The sequence below is a fragment of the Haemorhous mexicanus genome, chromosome 5, assembly GCF_027477595.1.
Source record: "Haemorhous mexicanus isolate bHaeMex1 chromosome 5, bHaeMex1.pri, whole genome shotgun sequence".
Taxonomy (NCBI): domain Eukaryota; kingdom Metazoa; phylum Chordata; class Aves; order Passeriformes; family Fringillidae; genus Haemorhous; species Haemorhous mexicanus.
In genome coordinates, this window is record NC_082345.1 from 26,183,387 (window position 1) to 26,200,539 (window position 17,153).

The 17,153-nt window shown below is 48.7% G+C and overlaps 1 protein-coding gene across 1 annotated transcript; it reads left to right on the plus strand.

The window, feature by feature from the left end:
* The first annotated feature begins 4,749 nt into the window (after window positions 1–4,749).
* On the plus strand, window positions 4,750–13,616 carry TAB1 (TGF-beta activated kinase 1 (MAP3K7) binding protein 1). The gene is made up of 11 exons (XM_059846470.1): window positions 4,750–4,865; window positions 5,642–5,778; window positions 5,971–6,124; window positions 6,732–6,818; window positions 7,383–7,521; window positions 7,994–8,107; window positions 10,524–10,635; window positions 10,742–10,886; window positions 11,265–11,487; window positions 11,775–11,931; window positions 12,934–13,616. The coding sequence occupies exons 1-11, from the start codon at window positions 4,833–4,835 to the stop codon at window positions 13,139–13,141; spliced, it is 1,509 nt and encodes a 502-aa protein (XP_059702453.1). The 5' UTR covers window positions 4,750–4,832; the 3' UTR covers window positions 13,142–13,616.
* The last annotated feature ends 3,537 nt before the right edge of the window (window positions 13,617–17,153 follow it).

Genomic DNA, 17,153 nt, shown 5'->3' on the forward strand with positions numbered 1-17,153 from the left:
TTTAGTCATCTATGTGTGACCATTGCTCAGGTGTCTGGTGTACCGCAGGTGTTCAAAACAAATCAAATCCTGGGAGATGAGCTCTCAGAGCCATTTTTTTGCCCACAGTGGGTGTCAGTGATTGGCAGCCCATCACTAAAAGGATCTTGTTCCAACCGGCTTTGCAATAAAAATGAAATTGAAAATCCCATCCTGTGCTGATGCTTAGCTAAAGCTTCCCTCTTATCCCCTTTTAATGAGTCTGTCACCCGGGTACCTGAGTATCACATTTCCCAACCTTGGTAGGGTTTGAGGACAGTAAACAGAAGCACATGATGGTGAACAGGCTCCAGCCAGTCCCCCAGACTGTCTCCCTTCTTGGGACCACTACTGAGTACATACTGCAGCTGCACATCAGATTACATGCAAAAGTGTTGGTGGACCGACCCATCTGTTTCATGATTAATCTTTGTTTGGACAAAGACCCTTCGTACAGTCACAGCTTTTGGGGTGGATGTTTTGTGGAGATACCAAGCCCACAGAAATGTCTTCGTTGGCAACAGGTGGTGTTAAGAACTGGTGAGACAAGATGTTGCCAAAAGCAAGCATTTCAGATGAGTAGGACTCCAACATTACTAGTTTGTTTGTGTTTTCTAATCGTTTGAAATCTCTTTAATTTTGCTCTCTGGTATTTCACATGCTTATGAGTCATGTTTTGAAGCTTCTCCCTGCAGCCATGACATCGAGAAACAATTCTGTTATAAAGTTGTTTTCTTTTTTTTTTTTTAAGTTCACATAATCCCAGGACTCAAGGAGATGAAACTCTGGTTAGTGTATCAAGGAGATCAATAAAATTACATGAAACAACCAATTTCCTTCCCTCATAAATCCATCTGGCCTAAAACTGTACAAACTCTGATTTGCAGAGGTATTTGACTCTCTTGGGGGGATCAGCATACTCGTCATTCCCCCTTTCTCTGGAAGTAGCTCTCCACGTTGGCTCTCCAACTCTCACAGAGGGTGCTGGGGGGGAAGGAATCTGTTATTTCCAGCTTTCCTTCCTTAAAGCTTTTTCTTTTTATTGCCCCATCTTATTTCTCTGCCCTTCCAGCAAGCCTGGAAACAGTGGTCTGCAAAGAAATGAGGAGCATTAGGGCACCTGTACCTGTGGGAAGCATCAGGGTGAGGTTGGTAAAGGCAGATGAGGTGACCTCGGGGTGGAGCTGTGTGAGGCCTCACAATGCCACCCCCCACCATCCCTTTCTGTCTGCCATGGGAGCAGAGCGAGTATGGCAAGCTGGCTCTGGTGGAGAGACCCTTCCTTTTTTTCCATGTCACCTCCTACAAGCTTTGCCAAAAATCATGGCTTTCTTTCCAGCCCCAGCCTCTGTTAGCATCAAAACAGAAAAAAGTCTCCCTAAACATATCTCACACATCATCAGGAGAGAGAAATGAAATTATGTGATGGCTTCTGCCGGCAATCTGGGAAATGCTTCCCGGTTCCTGAGCGCCTGCAAGAGCACTGTGCAGGGGCTGCCCCCAGCTCCCTGCTCCCCACAGCACGTTGCTCAGTCATGCTGTTCCTCTTCATCCAGCAGAGTAGTGACCATGTTTCTTCCTTTCCAGAGAAAACTTCCATGAAACCAGGAAGGCAGCAGTACAGATTGGAATCAGGAATACTGTGTGTATAATCCCTAGCACTGGGGACAGAGAAAATGGGACAGTAATTACAAAAAGAGAGAGAGAGGGAGGAATGAGAAATGTGGGAATTCAACATGAGAGGGGGAGTTGTATATCTGGTAACCACTGAATCATATAATTCATTTACTTGTGCATGGATGGTGAGATTCAGTGACCAATATCCTGCATTCCTGAGGAGATCTTGGCTTTATGGGAATACGGCACAGCAATTTCTGAGAGGATTTGCAGAAAGTAAGAAGCATAAACAGAGGTTAAAATAAGTTTGACCAATACAGCCAACAGAAACTCAGTGCACTATTTCATCTTCCAAGTGCTGCATAAAGCTTTCAATGAGCAGACATTATTGCTGGACAAACATGCATTTAATGCTGCAAATGGCCTCGTTTGCTAAATCCTACTATCCACATTTTTCCAGGTCAAGTAATTAATTGACTGCCTCAAGGTTAGGGCAGAAGCTCAATGACAGAACCACAGGAGTATCCAGGCAGAATCTGGCACAAGTATTTTCACCAAGGAAAAAATGCTTTACACCAGGTCTGCATTCCAGCACAAACTGGCAGAAAAAAGATAAACCCAAATGACAAAGATTAGTGACTATGAGCTGAAGCCAGATATTTAAATTAGGAACAGGGCACATCTTTAACTGCAAGAGGTGACAAGCCATTGTACAAACAAGGAAAGTGGCAGATTTTCTATCTTGTATCTTTAGGAAAGTTGTTTTGCTCTCTCATTGACTTCACATTCTGCCTTATCGCACTCTCACGCAGACTCTGCTCTTGTTAGTTTCAAAAGGATTCACTTATGGATAGAAGAAGACAGAAATGACTCCTAAATTCCCAGCCCTGCAATGCAATACATGCTGACAGTCTCTAGGCACACCCAAAGCCTTGCTGATTTCAGTGTCGCTCTGAGCAAGGACGGAGTCAGACTGTGCTCATCAAGGTGCATGACTGCAACCCTCAGTGGCATTAAATAACCATAAGCTGCTGCTGCAATGCTGAAAAAGTGTCATCCTGTTTTAAAGCAAAGACACTTGCCTGTAGCTTTTTAATGACAAGGACAATGCTGTGCTATGCATTTTTCTGCAGGACCAGGAATTCTTCTTTTGATACTGGCAAGAAAACAAATCTTTGTCAGTACTAAATCTGTCCATCCTACTTCCAATACATACTTCAGACCTATTCCTATAATTATTTGTACCAATTCACAGCTTTACCCACAGGAATACTCTGAATGACATCATCACTAAGACCAAGCTCACACAGAAGCCTACACCTAAAGAAACCTGTTTGTAGACCCAGGTTCTAAATCTTGCATTTTCTTCTATCTTTGCATAATAGAAGCTTTAAAAAAAGTAATTCTGCCCTTGCACCTAATTCTGGTTGAACGTCTGTATATTTGTGAGCCTTGCATGAAGGAGAAGGATCTGTAATCTTTGTATATTTTGAAGAAAGAAAGGTAACAAAACAATAGACAGAGGATTTACAGGAAAGGAAGCTGGACTCCTCTGGCAAAAACCCCTGCAGCAAAAGCCATCATTCCATAGAATGAGGTTAATCAACTGGCAATTATTTCTGAAGTGCATCTGAATCAAATATATCTGCCACAAAGATGTCATTATGAGTGTATCAAGCCACTGCTGGAAGTCAAGACTATATAACACTCCCACCCTCACCACAACTGTGCTGCTGCCCATGACTGAAACTGCACGTCTCTCATGCTGGAGCCCCTGCAGCCACAATACACACAGGGAAACACACAGGGCTCTTCCCGAAGCCCTTGCTGCCACAGCCTGACTGCTGGCCATCACACACATTAAGATATGGCATTCACGCTCCTGGAGGGCTCTTCTGCTGACTTATAATATTGAGAAAGCAGTGAGATTCAATATAGTGTCTTCCCTCCTCCCCCAGCTGAGCTGATTCAGTGGAAACAGCCTATGTCTGCCAATAAAGGATCTTAAATAAGAGCAAAATCAGTGCTCTCTGATTTTGTCTGCATTGCTCAAGCAGGCATGCAAGTGGTTTTACTCTTGTGCCTGACTTGAGACTAGCAAGAACTGCTCCAAACTGCGGTGAGGATGGAGAACCACTTGTCATTTGTCCTGGGCACCTTCCTACTGCTTCCCTGAGGACATGGTCCAACTACATCCTTGTTATGACCTGCAAAAGAGAGAGGGAAAGGGCAGGACACAGACTGCAAGCTGAGACACATGGATGCCACGCCCGTGGTGCCTATGAAACAGGGTGCAGCTGAGAGCTGGTACCTGGGCTGAGTCTTCCCTAGAGGCTGCTTGGAACATGATGCACTACTAGGAAAACTACTTCAACACCAGGCTACCTCAGGGCTCTCTGGCACTCAGGGTGACCCCATTTCACAGGATCCAGGATTCACAGTACCAACTGCACCTCAAGGACTGTGCTCAGTTTTGGGCTCCTCACTTTAAGGACATTGAGATGCTGGAGCAGATCCAGTGAAAACACATCCTATGTGGAACAGCTAAGGCAGCTAGGTTTTTTCAGTCTAAGGTGGCTAAAAAGAGATCTCATTGCTCTCTACAACATATAAAAAGAGATTATAGTGAGGTCGGGGCTGGTCTCTTCTACTGTGCCTGCAGTGAGAGAACTAGAGGAAATGGCCTTAAACTGAGAGATTTTTTTTTCCCCGCTGTTATGATGGTCAGGCCTTGGAGTAGGCTGCCCACAGAGGTGTTGGGGTGTTCCCATCCCTGGGGGTGTTCAAGCAGCATCTGCTTCTGGCGCGAGGTGGTGTGTCTTAGGGCTTACAGTGGCACTGCTGGGTGGACAATTGGACTGGACGATCTCACATGCCCCTTCCAACCCTGATGATCCCATGATTAAATGATCCTCACAACCCTGCCCCTCTTTCCTCCCCCTCCACACACACACGCTGGCAGTGACGGCCAACAGGGGCTTCTTTCTCACACACCTGAAGGCCACAGGTAAGAAGTGGAGACACTGCACTCCGCCTAGACCAAAAGGAAGGTGTAAGGCCAGACACACTTCCAGACGTTCCAGCTGCCCGGCTTTGGCCCGGGCCCTGCCCGGCGCCGCCTGCCGCGGGGGTGGGGCCTGAGCGGGCCGAGCTGTGGCGGCGGAGGGCGGGCGGGAGGCGGCCGCTCCCGCTCCAAGATGGCGGCGCAGAGGAGGAGTCTGCTGCAGAGTGTGAGTGGCATCTTCCCCCCCTCCGTGCACACGCGCCCCCCAGGTGGGTGCGAGGGAGTCCCCGGGCCTCCTCCTCACCCGCCCCCCGCGCTGCCGTGTGGGAAGGGGGAGGTCCCCCCGCCGCGGGGCGGTGGGTTGCTGCTCTCCCGCCCTCTGTGCCGCCTCAGGGCAGGTGGGCCCGGACTGTGGGGGTCCGTGCGTGGTCAGTGACCCGCACTCTGCGCGGACCGGCCGCTCTGCAGCGCACGGTGGGCCACAGGTGGCTGGGGGGCCGTGCCGGTGCTGCGGGCGTCGGGGTGCCCCGCTGTGTGAGGGGGCAGCTGGCGCCTGCGGGCCTGGCTGGAGATGGCAGCTCCAGGGATGTTTCTGTAATTGCTGGCTGCAGCATAAGGCCCCAGTCCCTTGTCCTGGTTGAGTAGTCCTGGGAGAATCCAGAGCTTTCCCTGCACTCCCGTGCCTGGGGTGCGTGAGGATCACCATAGGAATAGCTAAGTTAGTGCTGTGCTCTATGGAGTGCAAAACTTGCGTGCAAATTTCACATCTGGTTTCTTGTTAACAAGAGCCGGAGTGCAGCCAGAGCTCAGCTTCAGAGGGAAGAGATGTGGTAAGTGATGCTGTTCTGCAGCAGGGAAATGTATAGTTACTGGCTGTGCTATTAGTTAGCAAAGGGAGGAGGGTTGAGAAGAGGCTGGGGGTGGACTGGTGACCTATACTGGACCACAGTCTTCACTTCAGCCTGCTTGGGGTTTATATGGTCTCTTTCCTCTTCCTGCCAGGAACAGCAGCCCAGTTGGACAGATGACTTACCATCCTGCCATCTCTCTGGGGTGGGCTCAGCTCCAAACCGTTCCTACAGTGCAGATGGCAAGGGGACAGAGGGTCACCCCTTGGAAGATAACTGGTTAAAATTCAGGTAAGTGGGTTGCACCTGGGACACTGACTCCTGCTGGCACAAGTGCAGGTAGAAGAGGTTATTTAGCTTGTCACACAGGTCGTGGAAGAAGAGGGTGGGGCCTGAGCATGCAAGAGGTGTCTACGGGCACTTGCTGCTTGTATCTGTGTCTTACAGAGATCTGTGACCTCTTTGCTTCTGCCCTCATGGCAGGAGTGAGAACAACTGCTACCTCTATGGTGTTTTCAATGGTTATGATGGCAACCGAGTCACCAACTTTGTGGGTCAGAGGCTCTCTGCAGAACTGCTCCTGGGCCAGCTCCACGCAGATCACAGCGATGCTGACGTGCGTCGAGTTCTGCTGCAGGTAAAGAAGCTTTGAGTGGGAGCAGCTCCTGCTTCTTGCATTACCCACCTCCTCTTTGCCATCAGGGGAACAGCATCTGGTTTCTGTGGGGGTTGGAAACATCTGGTGGTTGCAGTTGCACTCATCCTGAGCATCTGTAGTGCTTTCTTTCACTCCTGCCTCATCCCATCTGTCCCCTGGCTCCGTCAGCACAGTGCTGAGAGCTCTCCAGGAAGCTGCAGCCAGCCTTCCCTGGACAATTAGGAACAAGTCAGCCTGTGAAGGAGATGACAGTGAGTGAAGGGGAGAAGGGGAGATGGATTTGTGAGTGTGCTTTCTTGAGTGACAGGATCAACACACAAGATCAGATAGGTCTCTGACATTGCTGTGAATGTAATTTTTATGGTGTTGTCTTCTGTTTGGAATTGTTGCAGATTGTTTTTACAAGCTGTTAACTAGTTGTGCTGAAACAATTGTGTTTCAATGTGCTGTAGTGGTGGTCCTTGAAAGTCTGTATGTACAGTGATCATCCACTCTTATGAGCTGGTCTTAGAGAGGTGAGAATGAGTAGCCCCAAAGTCTGTAGGCGTTGAATAAGTGCTTTGTTTCTCTTTATGGCCTTTTTTAGGCTTTTGATGTGGTGGAAAGAAGTTTCCTGGAGTCCATTGATGATGCCTTAGCAGAGAAGGCCAGCCTGCAGTCTCAGCTACCAGAGGTAATGTAACCTTAAGAGCAGAGCTTGCTGGAGGTCCCACCTTCCAGCTTGCTGGACGAGGTTTGGGCACATTAGTCAGTTTGATCCAAGGGAGGCTGTAAGTGAAAGTTACTTCCCCATGGTTCTCTTCTGGAAGCTTGCATGAAGGGAAGCAAGTGCCTTGGTCCATTTCCCAGAGTTCCCACTGTTCATACTGGCACTGCTTAGACCTGACATTGGTCATCTGAGTTAGGAGCTGAGTGTATCACAGAGAGGAGTTCAGCCTCTGCATGTGGCTCTTCCAGCACAAAGCCATGCAGATGAGAGGAAAGGCCTCAAACTTGCATGGCATCTGGGCAAATATGGGCTGTATTCTTCAAGTGTGCTGGACTGTCCTCTCCAGAATTATATCAAAGCTGTGTCATTCGATAGGATTGGACAGAAAATTTTATGTCTTGTATATGACACAAAGCTAAGACATAGCAAGATGAGTCCCCTCCCTGCAGAATTTTTATTCCAGCTGTGATTTCTGTGTTGTGGACTGTGGACTGTGTGTTTAAGCTTCCCCCTCGTTTTGGCTTCCAGGGTGTCCCTCACCACCAGCTCCCTCCTCAGTACCAGAAGATTGTGGAAAGATTGAAGGTTGTAGAGCAGGAGATCTCTGGAGGAGCCATGGCTATTGTGGCTGTCGTTCTCAACAACAAACTCTACATCGCCAATGTGGGTGAGTTGGTTTTTGTCAGTGGCTCAGTCTCAGCATTCCTGAGGATGGCAGGGGCTCTAGAAAGTAAAAGACATTTGAATGTGGGGGACAGTTTCTTTGGTGTGTGGCCAAGCAGCAGTATGCTTGCTGCTTACACAAGCACTTGAAATCAGCCTGGCTCTTCATCCCTGCAGATGTTGGTGTGTGTGGCCAAAGAACAGAGGGAAAGCAGGTTGAGAGGAGGAGTGCAGGTTCACTGTGAAATAGAGAACTTTCTTGGGAGGTAGCAGCTCAGGTCTGGATAGGGAGCTGCCTAGCAGGCCCTTACTATGCTGCTAGCAAGACTGCTTTTTGGAGATCATGATGAGACAGTACATGAGCCTTTGTCTTCTTTTCTGTCTTTATTCCCATCTCTGCTCCTTTTGTCTTTGGATATGTTCTCCCTGTTAACGGCAGAGCTATCTGGTGCCTCATCTCGCTGCTCCCACTGCAGGTACCAATCGGGCACTGCTGTGCAAGTCCACGGTGGATGGGCTGCAGGTGACTCAGCTCAACGTGGACCATACCACAGAGAATGAAGATGAACTTTTTCGCTTCTCTCAGCTGGGTGAGTATTTGGGTTTCATGTTCTTAGCTGAGAACATCGCATGACTGTTTATCTGGGGCACCAAGAATGACTCAAGCCACAGAAACAGTAAATAACCACAAAAAGAAGCTTACTGTGTTTTCAGTTGACAAGTTCAGTGCCTTCTTTTTGTGCCTTTCGAGCCGTTCTGGGGCTACAGGGTGAGCAAGCTCATCTCACTGACCCAGCAGAAAACTATGTTTTTGTTTCAAGTTTTGAGTGTTAGTTTTGTGTCCAGCTGCCAAAGTGGCATTGATTTGCCCTCCAGCTGTTGCTGTAGTCGATAGGAAGGCAGGAGTGGAAGCACAGAGCCAGAGGGTAGAAGTGAAGCAGACAATGTATGACGGCTCCTGTGGAGGCAAACCACAGTTTATGGCTCACCCTCAGGATGGTACATTTCAATTTGCCTTTGTATAAGCTGCTGCTGGAAAAAAGCAGCTTCACTTCAGACAGAGCCAGGCCAAGCACTGGCATTTACTTCTCTCACATCAGTAACTACGGAACTCTTAATGCTGACATTTTGCTTTAGGCAATTTCTCTTTTCCTTTACAGTGTTTGACATGTTTGCTTTCTTGGTCTAGAGCTGACCCAGACCACTTGTGTGATTGCCAGTACCAAATTCTTCTTATTGAGGTACTTGGGTCCTGTGCTTTTATTTAGGTAGACCTAAGGTGGCATTCTTCATTAGATTCACCTGGCAGATATATTCTTATCGGGTGAGGCTGTTGATGTGGTAATTTCTGCTACTAGGTCTTCTTTTATTCTATTTCTCTTTCATTCCCACTTCTACTCCTGCACTAGGAATATGTGCTGTGAAACAGAGCACTGAATACAAGAATCCAGGGAAAGAGACTTCTTGAATGTTTTTACTACCAAAAATGCAGAATTTAGCTGCAGTCCGTAGTAGAACAGGGATCTGTTAGATGTATCAACCTTGACTTGGCGCAGCACTGGTGTTCCTGCCTAAGGTCCCAGCAGAAGGAAGATCCTGTGGAACAAGACAGTGTGCACAGGCTGTTTTGGGGGTCCAGGGAAGGTTGGTTTTTAGCTAGGTTGAAGCACAGTGATAAGAGGTAGTGGGGATAGCATTTGTCATGATGGTGCCGGTGCCACCCCTGTCTTGGGGGAGGGGTGGGAGAGGTCTTGTGATGTTGTGGTTCTTCAGCCAGCACATCACAGCTTGTTCAGTACCCTGGGAGAGTTGCTGTGATTTAGACATGACTTCTCTTGGCGTCCTGTGAGCCTCGCTGTGTTTGTGTCTGTCAGTGGCATGTACCTCCCTGCCAGGAGCTGGCAAATGAGCCAGGCCGTGTCGATGAGTCAGCTGTGGTCTGCAGCAGATGGAGGACTTGTGTCTTACTGCTGGGGTAGGTGTGGAGCCATCTGTGCAGCAAGGCTTGACTCAAAGGGAGAGTTTCAGCTGGACCCCTGCCTTCACCTTGTACCGAGGACAGTCATCCCTAGATTAAATCTCAGTGTTTTCTGGCTGATAGCTCTAGGTGTAATGAGGGACAGGGGCTTGCCAGAACAGACCAGGGAAGTGGATCATCTGCTCCAAGTCCTGCCTCAAACAGCAGCAGCACTCAGATGGTCCCTGTTAAAACCTTCTTCAAGGTGGGATTACTTCCTAGGCCCTCTATCACCATAAGTTTATTTAAATAAATACTTGCTTGATCATTGTTCTTATTTTAGGAGTAGCCCGCGACAGTTTGAGCACTTGAGCAAATTCAGTGCCTCTTGTTGATAGTTCTCCTTTTCTCAGAATCACAGCATGGGTAAGGTTGAAAGGGACCACAGTGGATCATCTGGTCCAAGCTCCTGCTCAAGGAGGGTCATCCCTGAGCACGTTGTACAGGTTCTTGAATATCTCCAGTAAGGGAGATGCCACAGTCTCTCTCTGCAGTCTCATGTATTAGTGAAATTGCCATGTAGAGCTTAGGAGCAGGGGTCAGTTACAGGTGGAAAAAAAGGCAGAATCCTTCATGTATGTTTTCCTTGTTCCTGCCTTCTCCTCCCATAACACAGTCCTGGCAGTCCCACCACATGGAGCTAGCAGGCACAGGTGTTCCCCTGCCTTTTCAGCGAATGCCTGAGCAGCCAGGCCAGCTGCTGCTGGTGGTTTTGGACCAGGATGTGGACTTTGTCTCAGGGCCAGCTGTTGCATTCAGAGTATGCCTGTTGGGCTGTGTGTTTCTCCCTTCTCTCCTTCCCAGCTTGGAACTAACGAGAAGGTGTCCTTTCAAACACAGTTATTCCTTTTCTCCATTTAGCTTCTGATGATTCTTCAGTGTCTCATTTTGTCTTACAGTTCTGTGTAACTGTGGATATTTCTTTTCTCAGAGGAAGTTCTGCAAGTTTCACAAAGTTAATGAAGCATTTTTGGGTTTCAATCTGACAGGCTTGGATGCAGGGAAAATAAAACAAGTGGGAACTATTCGTGGGCAGGAAAGCACTCGGCGCATTGGAGATTACAAAGTCAAGTACGGCTATACTGATATTGAACTGCTCAGGTCAGAAAAACTCAACTGTGTGGTTTCAAGCCCTCCTTTTCTTCGTGTTCACTCCATTCTCACCTACTATGTCACCATTAAATGCTGAATTACTGTCTCTTTCCAGTGCTGCTAAATCTAAGCCCATCATAGCAGAGCCTGAAATCCACGGAGGACACTCACTGGATGGGGTGACAGGCTTCTTGGTGCTCATGTCCGAAGGGCTCTATAAAGCACTGGAGGCAGCTCATGGGCCTGGGCAGGCCAACCAGGTGAGCCTGCTCACAAGGGAAACATTCCTATGGGTATTGACTCACTCCTGCAGTGTCAGCTGCTCTCATACAGGCTGTCCTCATCTGTGCTGTCACTGCTGGCCAGGGTGAATGCCTGTGCCACCCCATTCCAGTCTAATAATATGGGAGTAGCTTTGCCAAGCCCGTTCTTCTAGGCAGCTGCCTGTCCCTTAGGAGTAGCCCATTAAAGGGAGTGGGATGACTCAAGGCACAAAGGCACATTATCAGCAGGTAAGCATCACAGTCAGATGAGTTGCCATAAAAACTCTTAGATCAGATGGCAGGAAATGGTTTCCTCCAAAATCTAGAAATCTTTCCTCTGGTGAATTTTTTTTTTTTCCCCCCTTCTCTGCTCAGGAAATTGCAGCCATGATAGCCACAGAGTTTGCCAAGCAGACGTCACTGGATGCTGTGGCACAAGCAGTGGTGGACCGGGTTAAGCGCATTCACTGTGACACTTTTGCCAGTGGTGGCGAGCGGTCCAAGTTCTGTCCCCGTCACGAAGACATGACGCTGCTTGTGAGGAATTTTGGGTACCCCCTGGGTGAGATGAGCCAGCCCACGCTGACACCAACGCAAGGTGTGTTGGAGAGAGAATGAAGCAAAATGGGGTGAGGAAGATAAGATCTCTTGATTGATCCAGCACTCACCTCACACTGGGAGAGGAGGTAGTTGGTGTAGAAGGAATTTTCTTATTAAACAAGATTATTGGCTTTTGAGATGTGGAATCTGTGACAATTTGATAGGATACAGTAGAGCATCAAGGGCACGTTGATACAAATTCTTGGGGTTTTTTGCTGCTGTGCTGCACCTGCAGTTGCTCATGTCTGAACTGCATTTTATAACTTCTGTTTTCTACCTTCTCAGGAGGCCGTGTCTACCCAGTCTCTGTGCCATATTCCAGCTCCCAAAGCACAAGCAAGACAAGCGTCACGCTGTCTCTTGTCATGCCTTCTCAAGGCCAGATGGTCAATGGTGCTCACAGCAGCTCAACTCTGGATGAAGCCACTCCCACCCTCACTAAGTAAAGTCCTGCTCTCTTGCTATCTGGAGTTTTCCCTACACCTCACGCTGTATAAAGTGGTTGAAAAGCAGAGACAGCTGTCAGTTACCTGTCAGTCAGTCCCTTATCTGGAGTGTGCTCCCCACTACAGCATTGACAGCCAGCATAATGTGTTAGCTGGAAAGTGATTGTGTGAGGAGTAGGAATGAGTGGAGCAACAGCTCGGAAGCCAGCTCTGGCAACATGCCTTGGGAGCAGCATCTGCTGCTGTTTGTGGAGGGCATTCTGGCAGTGAGCAGCCCTTCTCTTTGGGGTTTGTGTGCCAAGTGTGTTTTGTGCTGTACACAGAGGCAGTGTGGGTGCCCTTCACTGCAGCAAGGAAGAAGGATTATGCAGGTCACCTGTAAGGCTCTTGGAGAGGCTGCGCTGCTGAAGTTGATTTGCTTACAGGCACAGCCCAGGATAAAAAAGGGGGATAAAGGTTACAGTTGGGTCCTCTTTGGATCCAGTCTGCAGGGTCATACTAGTTAGTGGCTGTGGTTTAGGCAGAGCCCTTGGCATGGTGTGTACACACTGCACAGTGAAGAAGTGCTGTGGTTCTTGTGCTCTGTAGCTCCAGAAACAATGAGGCTGACGCACTAGAGCTGCTTTGGCTGCAGCACAGGTCATGCAAGCATAGCTTTCCTCACTGCCAGACTCTTCCCGTAAAGCTCATACTGTTATGGGTATGGGGAGGCCAGCAGAGTGCATGCCTGTTTTCTGCTTCCTCTCTGTTCCTCAGATGCCTGGTTGTACTTAAGGCCTTCCAGTTAATGGGAATCAGATACCTTTGATGTTGGTCAATTCAAATCAGTTCTCAACACTTAGAGTGCTGTCATAGAGCAAGTGACTGCAACTTTTTACTTTTCTGCTAGGACAGCTTCATCTGTTGAGAAACTGGTGCTTGTTCTGGTGCTTTTCTTGTCCAGTGCATCAGGTGGAGTAAAATAAAGATGTTTATGTTCTCTCTTTTTCCCTCTGTAGCCAAAGCCCAACTGTGACGCTGCAGTCGACCAATACTCACACGCAGAGCAGCAGCTCGAGTTCGGATGGAGGTCTCTTCCGCTCCCGGCCCGCCCACTCGCTGCAGCCAGATGAGGATGGGCGTGTGGAGCCCTACGTCGATTTTGCAGAGTTTTACCGGCTTTGGAACATGGACCATGGCGAGCAGGGAGCACTGACTGTGTCCTAACTTGTGTCTGCCTCCTGCAGACACCTTGTGCTCGTCTGTATGAGCAAAGACTGAGGCAAGGGTGAGAGTGTTCCACTGAGGGCTGCGTTCTGCCCACAGCTAACTCCTGTCCTGGATGTGCTGCACACTGAGCAAGGGATCTTGTGCACTACACATGTGTTGCTTGTGCCATGCTCCCAATCCTACCCAGCCCTGGGAAGCCCTGTGAATAGGGGAAGGGGTCTTGAATGCAGCCCTCACTGCAGGTTTTAGCAAATAAAGGTGCGGAGAGGGTTCCTGGTGGATGCTGCGGGAGCCGGGCCCGTGCCAAGGCTGCGTGTGTGCGCGCGTGTAGGTGTACACGTGTGTGCCTCTGTGTGTGTGTGTGTGTGTGCTGTCATAATGTTTCCACAACTCAATTCATAATGCTGTGATTCCAGTGTTCAACTCCATAGAAGATACCTCTATTTTGCAGAATAAATAACTTATAGCTACAGTCATTGGCAGCCGTGTGGCTTGCTCTCTTCCTTATAATGTTGTGTGTGGGTGTGACAGCTCCTCTTGGTGAAACCTTCTGTTCCTCCTGAACTGAGGCTTGCACCTTGCAGGAGGAAAGCTGCTGAAAAAGTGGCCTGAAGCCTTGCAGGTGACTAAAAAGCATAAGCTCTTTGTTTACTTACTTGCTGAGCTTTGGCACTGAATTATGGCTTAGAGTCAAACCATAAATACTGGTTATTGTTTTTTGTAGGCAAAATGCATGTTTTTTTCCCTTCATCTAGGCCATCTGGAAAGGTGTAGAGGGCAGGTGGAGTATGTAGTGAAATTTCCCTGTACAGGCAGCTGGTGGTGCACAGCTGGAAGTCACAACTCTCGTGGTGCCTGGAAGAGGCAAATGGGCAGCCTCGTGTCAGAGCGGGGAGGTGTTCAGCGACGAGAGGAGGGGTCCTGCTGCTGCACACCGGCGTGAGCCCAGGCCTGGACTTGCTGGCCGAGGCGTCGGGATCACGGCAATCCTCCTCTTCAGTTCAGATTTCTGACGGCAGGCGGCAAGCGAGGCTTTTCTCTCCCGCCTCCAGCCGTCCCCTCAAGCCTCCCCCGCTCCCTGCGATCCTTTCCCCAGCAAACCCGGGAGGCCTGGGGGGTGACCCGCAGCACCTGGTACCTCTGGGGCATTGCGGTGAGGCACCACCAGGAGAGGGCTCGAGGGGATTAGAGGAGAAGGGGCAAGAGACAGAACTGGCCAGGGTTCTTTCCTGCATTTATATTTGCATCCAGGCTTGTCACTTTAGGAAGAAGGGGAATGAGGGGATTAGGATGATGCAGCACGGGATGCTGTCATTGAGGCCAGTGTATAGCCAAGCCCTGACGTGTTGTGTGCAGGTTGTAGGCACTTGTGGCATGCCAGCCTGGAGAGTAGGAGAGGAGGATTTATCCCTTTAGATAAATTAAGTAGCACTGAGTGCCCAGAGGCAAGACCTGAGCTCACTGAGAAATATGTGGGCAGGATCAGAGTGGTGGGAAATGCCCGTCTCCTCAGAAGACACAGCAGGGATCCCTTGTATGTGTTTGTGGGTGTGTGGCTCTCTGCCTGTGCCCCCTCTGGGCCCCGCTGGCATGGCTGTGTCCCACCGGACTGCCTGCAGAAGCTTGTGTTTCCCTGCCCCCCTGGAGTTCCCAGGAAGAATGGGTGTGCTGAACGTGCCAGCACAGGCACCTCCTGTGGAGACCCTTCCAGCCCTGCCAGGGAGGTGACCTTCAGTGGCGTGGAGGCAAAGGCAGCAGAGTTGCAGGGGATTTGGTGCCTTGTCCCCAAGGCTGAACATCACAGGGGCTGGCAGTCCCTCAATCCTGTCCCCTGCCCTTGCCTCTGCCCTTCAGGGAGCAGAGAGTTCACGTATCTGAGCCCAGCCTCGCCTTGCTGTCCAGGGCTGCTCCAAAATGTCATTTGACCTCGGGCCCCTATCCTCCAGATGGTTGTGTGGCTATTTAACAGGACAGTGAGATCCCGGTATGGATTAAAATGGAGTTGGAAAGGTTTTGTCCTATTCTACGTTCCCTAACCTGGCACAGATCTCAATAGCTGTATAAACAAGTTTTTCTTGCTTATTCCCCCATCCCATTATCTCTGGTATTTGTGAACTTATACCGAGAACTGTTCCAATGGGAAATGTTCCAGCAAGTGGATGCTCCAGATAAAAGTTTAAGAATTGCCAACACACTTATATAAAGCAGATCACGCAAAACAAACTGATCCTTAGGCATCATTACCAGTTTAGGAAGTACAAAAAAAATAAAGTGGGTAGGAGAGGGTGGATCACACTAAGCTGTGCCTGTACAGCCTCTGGGAAAAAGATGAGGAAGGCAGGTTTTCTGTGCGTGCTCTGTGAGCCGTGGTTTAGGAGTCCAGGTCAAAGGAACAGACTGAACATTGTGTACAGGGGCAAGAGGCTCATGAGCCAATATCGGTATTTAATATTGTCCCCAGGGAGCGAGGGGAAAGATGCAGGTTGTAACAACAGTGGAAAAACCTCCTCTCCCCTGCCCCTTTAAAATGAAGGAGTGGCTGGAAGAGGACAGACCCAGAGCGATCTCTAGAAACAAGAGCAGGGGCCTTTTTGCATTGCAGTGAAATTCAAAACCCCTAGAAATGTAAAGACATAGACAGAGAAAAACAGTGCAGCTATGCTTCACAGGACTGCTGGAGAGAAGCTAGCAAATTAAGATCTGAATAAGCAGGGTAAGTTTGTCTTATTGGCAGCTAATATTATTTTTAAGATATATCCCCCTGCAAGACAAGGGTTGAAATGAGAAGTTCTATCCCTAGAACGGGAGTAGTAGGAATGCTTTGTATGTCCCTGAGCTCTGGTCACTGGCTGAGGGTCATTGGAGGTGCTCAGGCCAGTAAGACAAGCCTTTGGATGCCACCTAAAACTGAGGTTCTCGGCATATCTGTGGCTAAAGGATCACCAGGGACTTCTTTATTTTAAGCTCTCCATTAGCTGAACAGCATTTATATTAGCTGAACCCATTTATAACAAAATCTTTAAATAGCAGAGAATAGCTAGGAAGGGTCATGGCCAGCAGTTAATGCTCAGCTCCATTACATGGCCTGTGGAAAAGTCACACAGGGTTTGGGTTTTCTTCAGCAGCCAAGGCATCAGCTGAAGCTAAGACAGGTTATTTTTTTCCCATTCACTTTGTTGCTTTCCTCACACCTGAACTTTCCAATAGGGAAGAGGCATATGGTGAACGAGTGCCACTTGATGCCACCAATGCTCCCTGGATCACGCAAGGGTAATGCAGCATCCTCAACCAGAGTGTCTGGTCCCTCAGCCACCATGCTCGGAAGAGGAAGGAATGTGTTCCTCTCTCCTCTCCTCCCCTTTTTTCCCCCACTACATTAAAGCTTTCAGTGTTAGAAGATCTAAGAGTTTGTGGCACCACTGAAAAAATGCCACAATTGGCCTGGTGTCTTCTCAGGGTGGAGACAGCCATAGCTGAAGGGTGAATCTGCCTAAAAGACATAAATATAGTTTAATTTTATAGATAATAGATAGTTGTTTATACACAAAATATTCTGATTTTTCCTTCCTCAGAATGTCTTAGGAAGGGCTTTAGAGTAATCCTGTGCAGTTCATTACTAAAGTGACTCACCTTTCTCCAGTGAAGAGCATCACTGGCACCCTAAAACATCCATGCCCTTAACGTGAGTTGTAAATAAACCACCAGGGACAGGTTAGGTATTTTAAATCCTATAGCTCTTTCTGTAAGCACAGGAATTCTATTCAGAGCATTCTGGCAAAAATTCAGCATGAGTACTTATATTCTGCCAACTCCAATCCCCTCCTGGAGTTTCAAATGGATACGATATTTATCTTCACTTTCCGTCTTAACTATTGTGTGTTGTCACTGTAGGTTGCTAAACAACTGCTGCCTCATCGGTGGCTGCATTTTGCTGGCAAATGAAGTGAGCCCCATGCGCGTATGAACCATAAAGCTATTTGGAGCCCTTGCATAAGAACCCCAAGATACG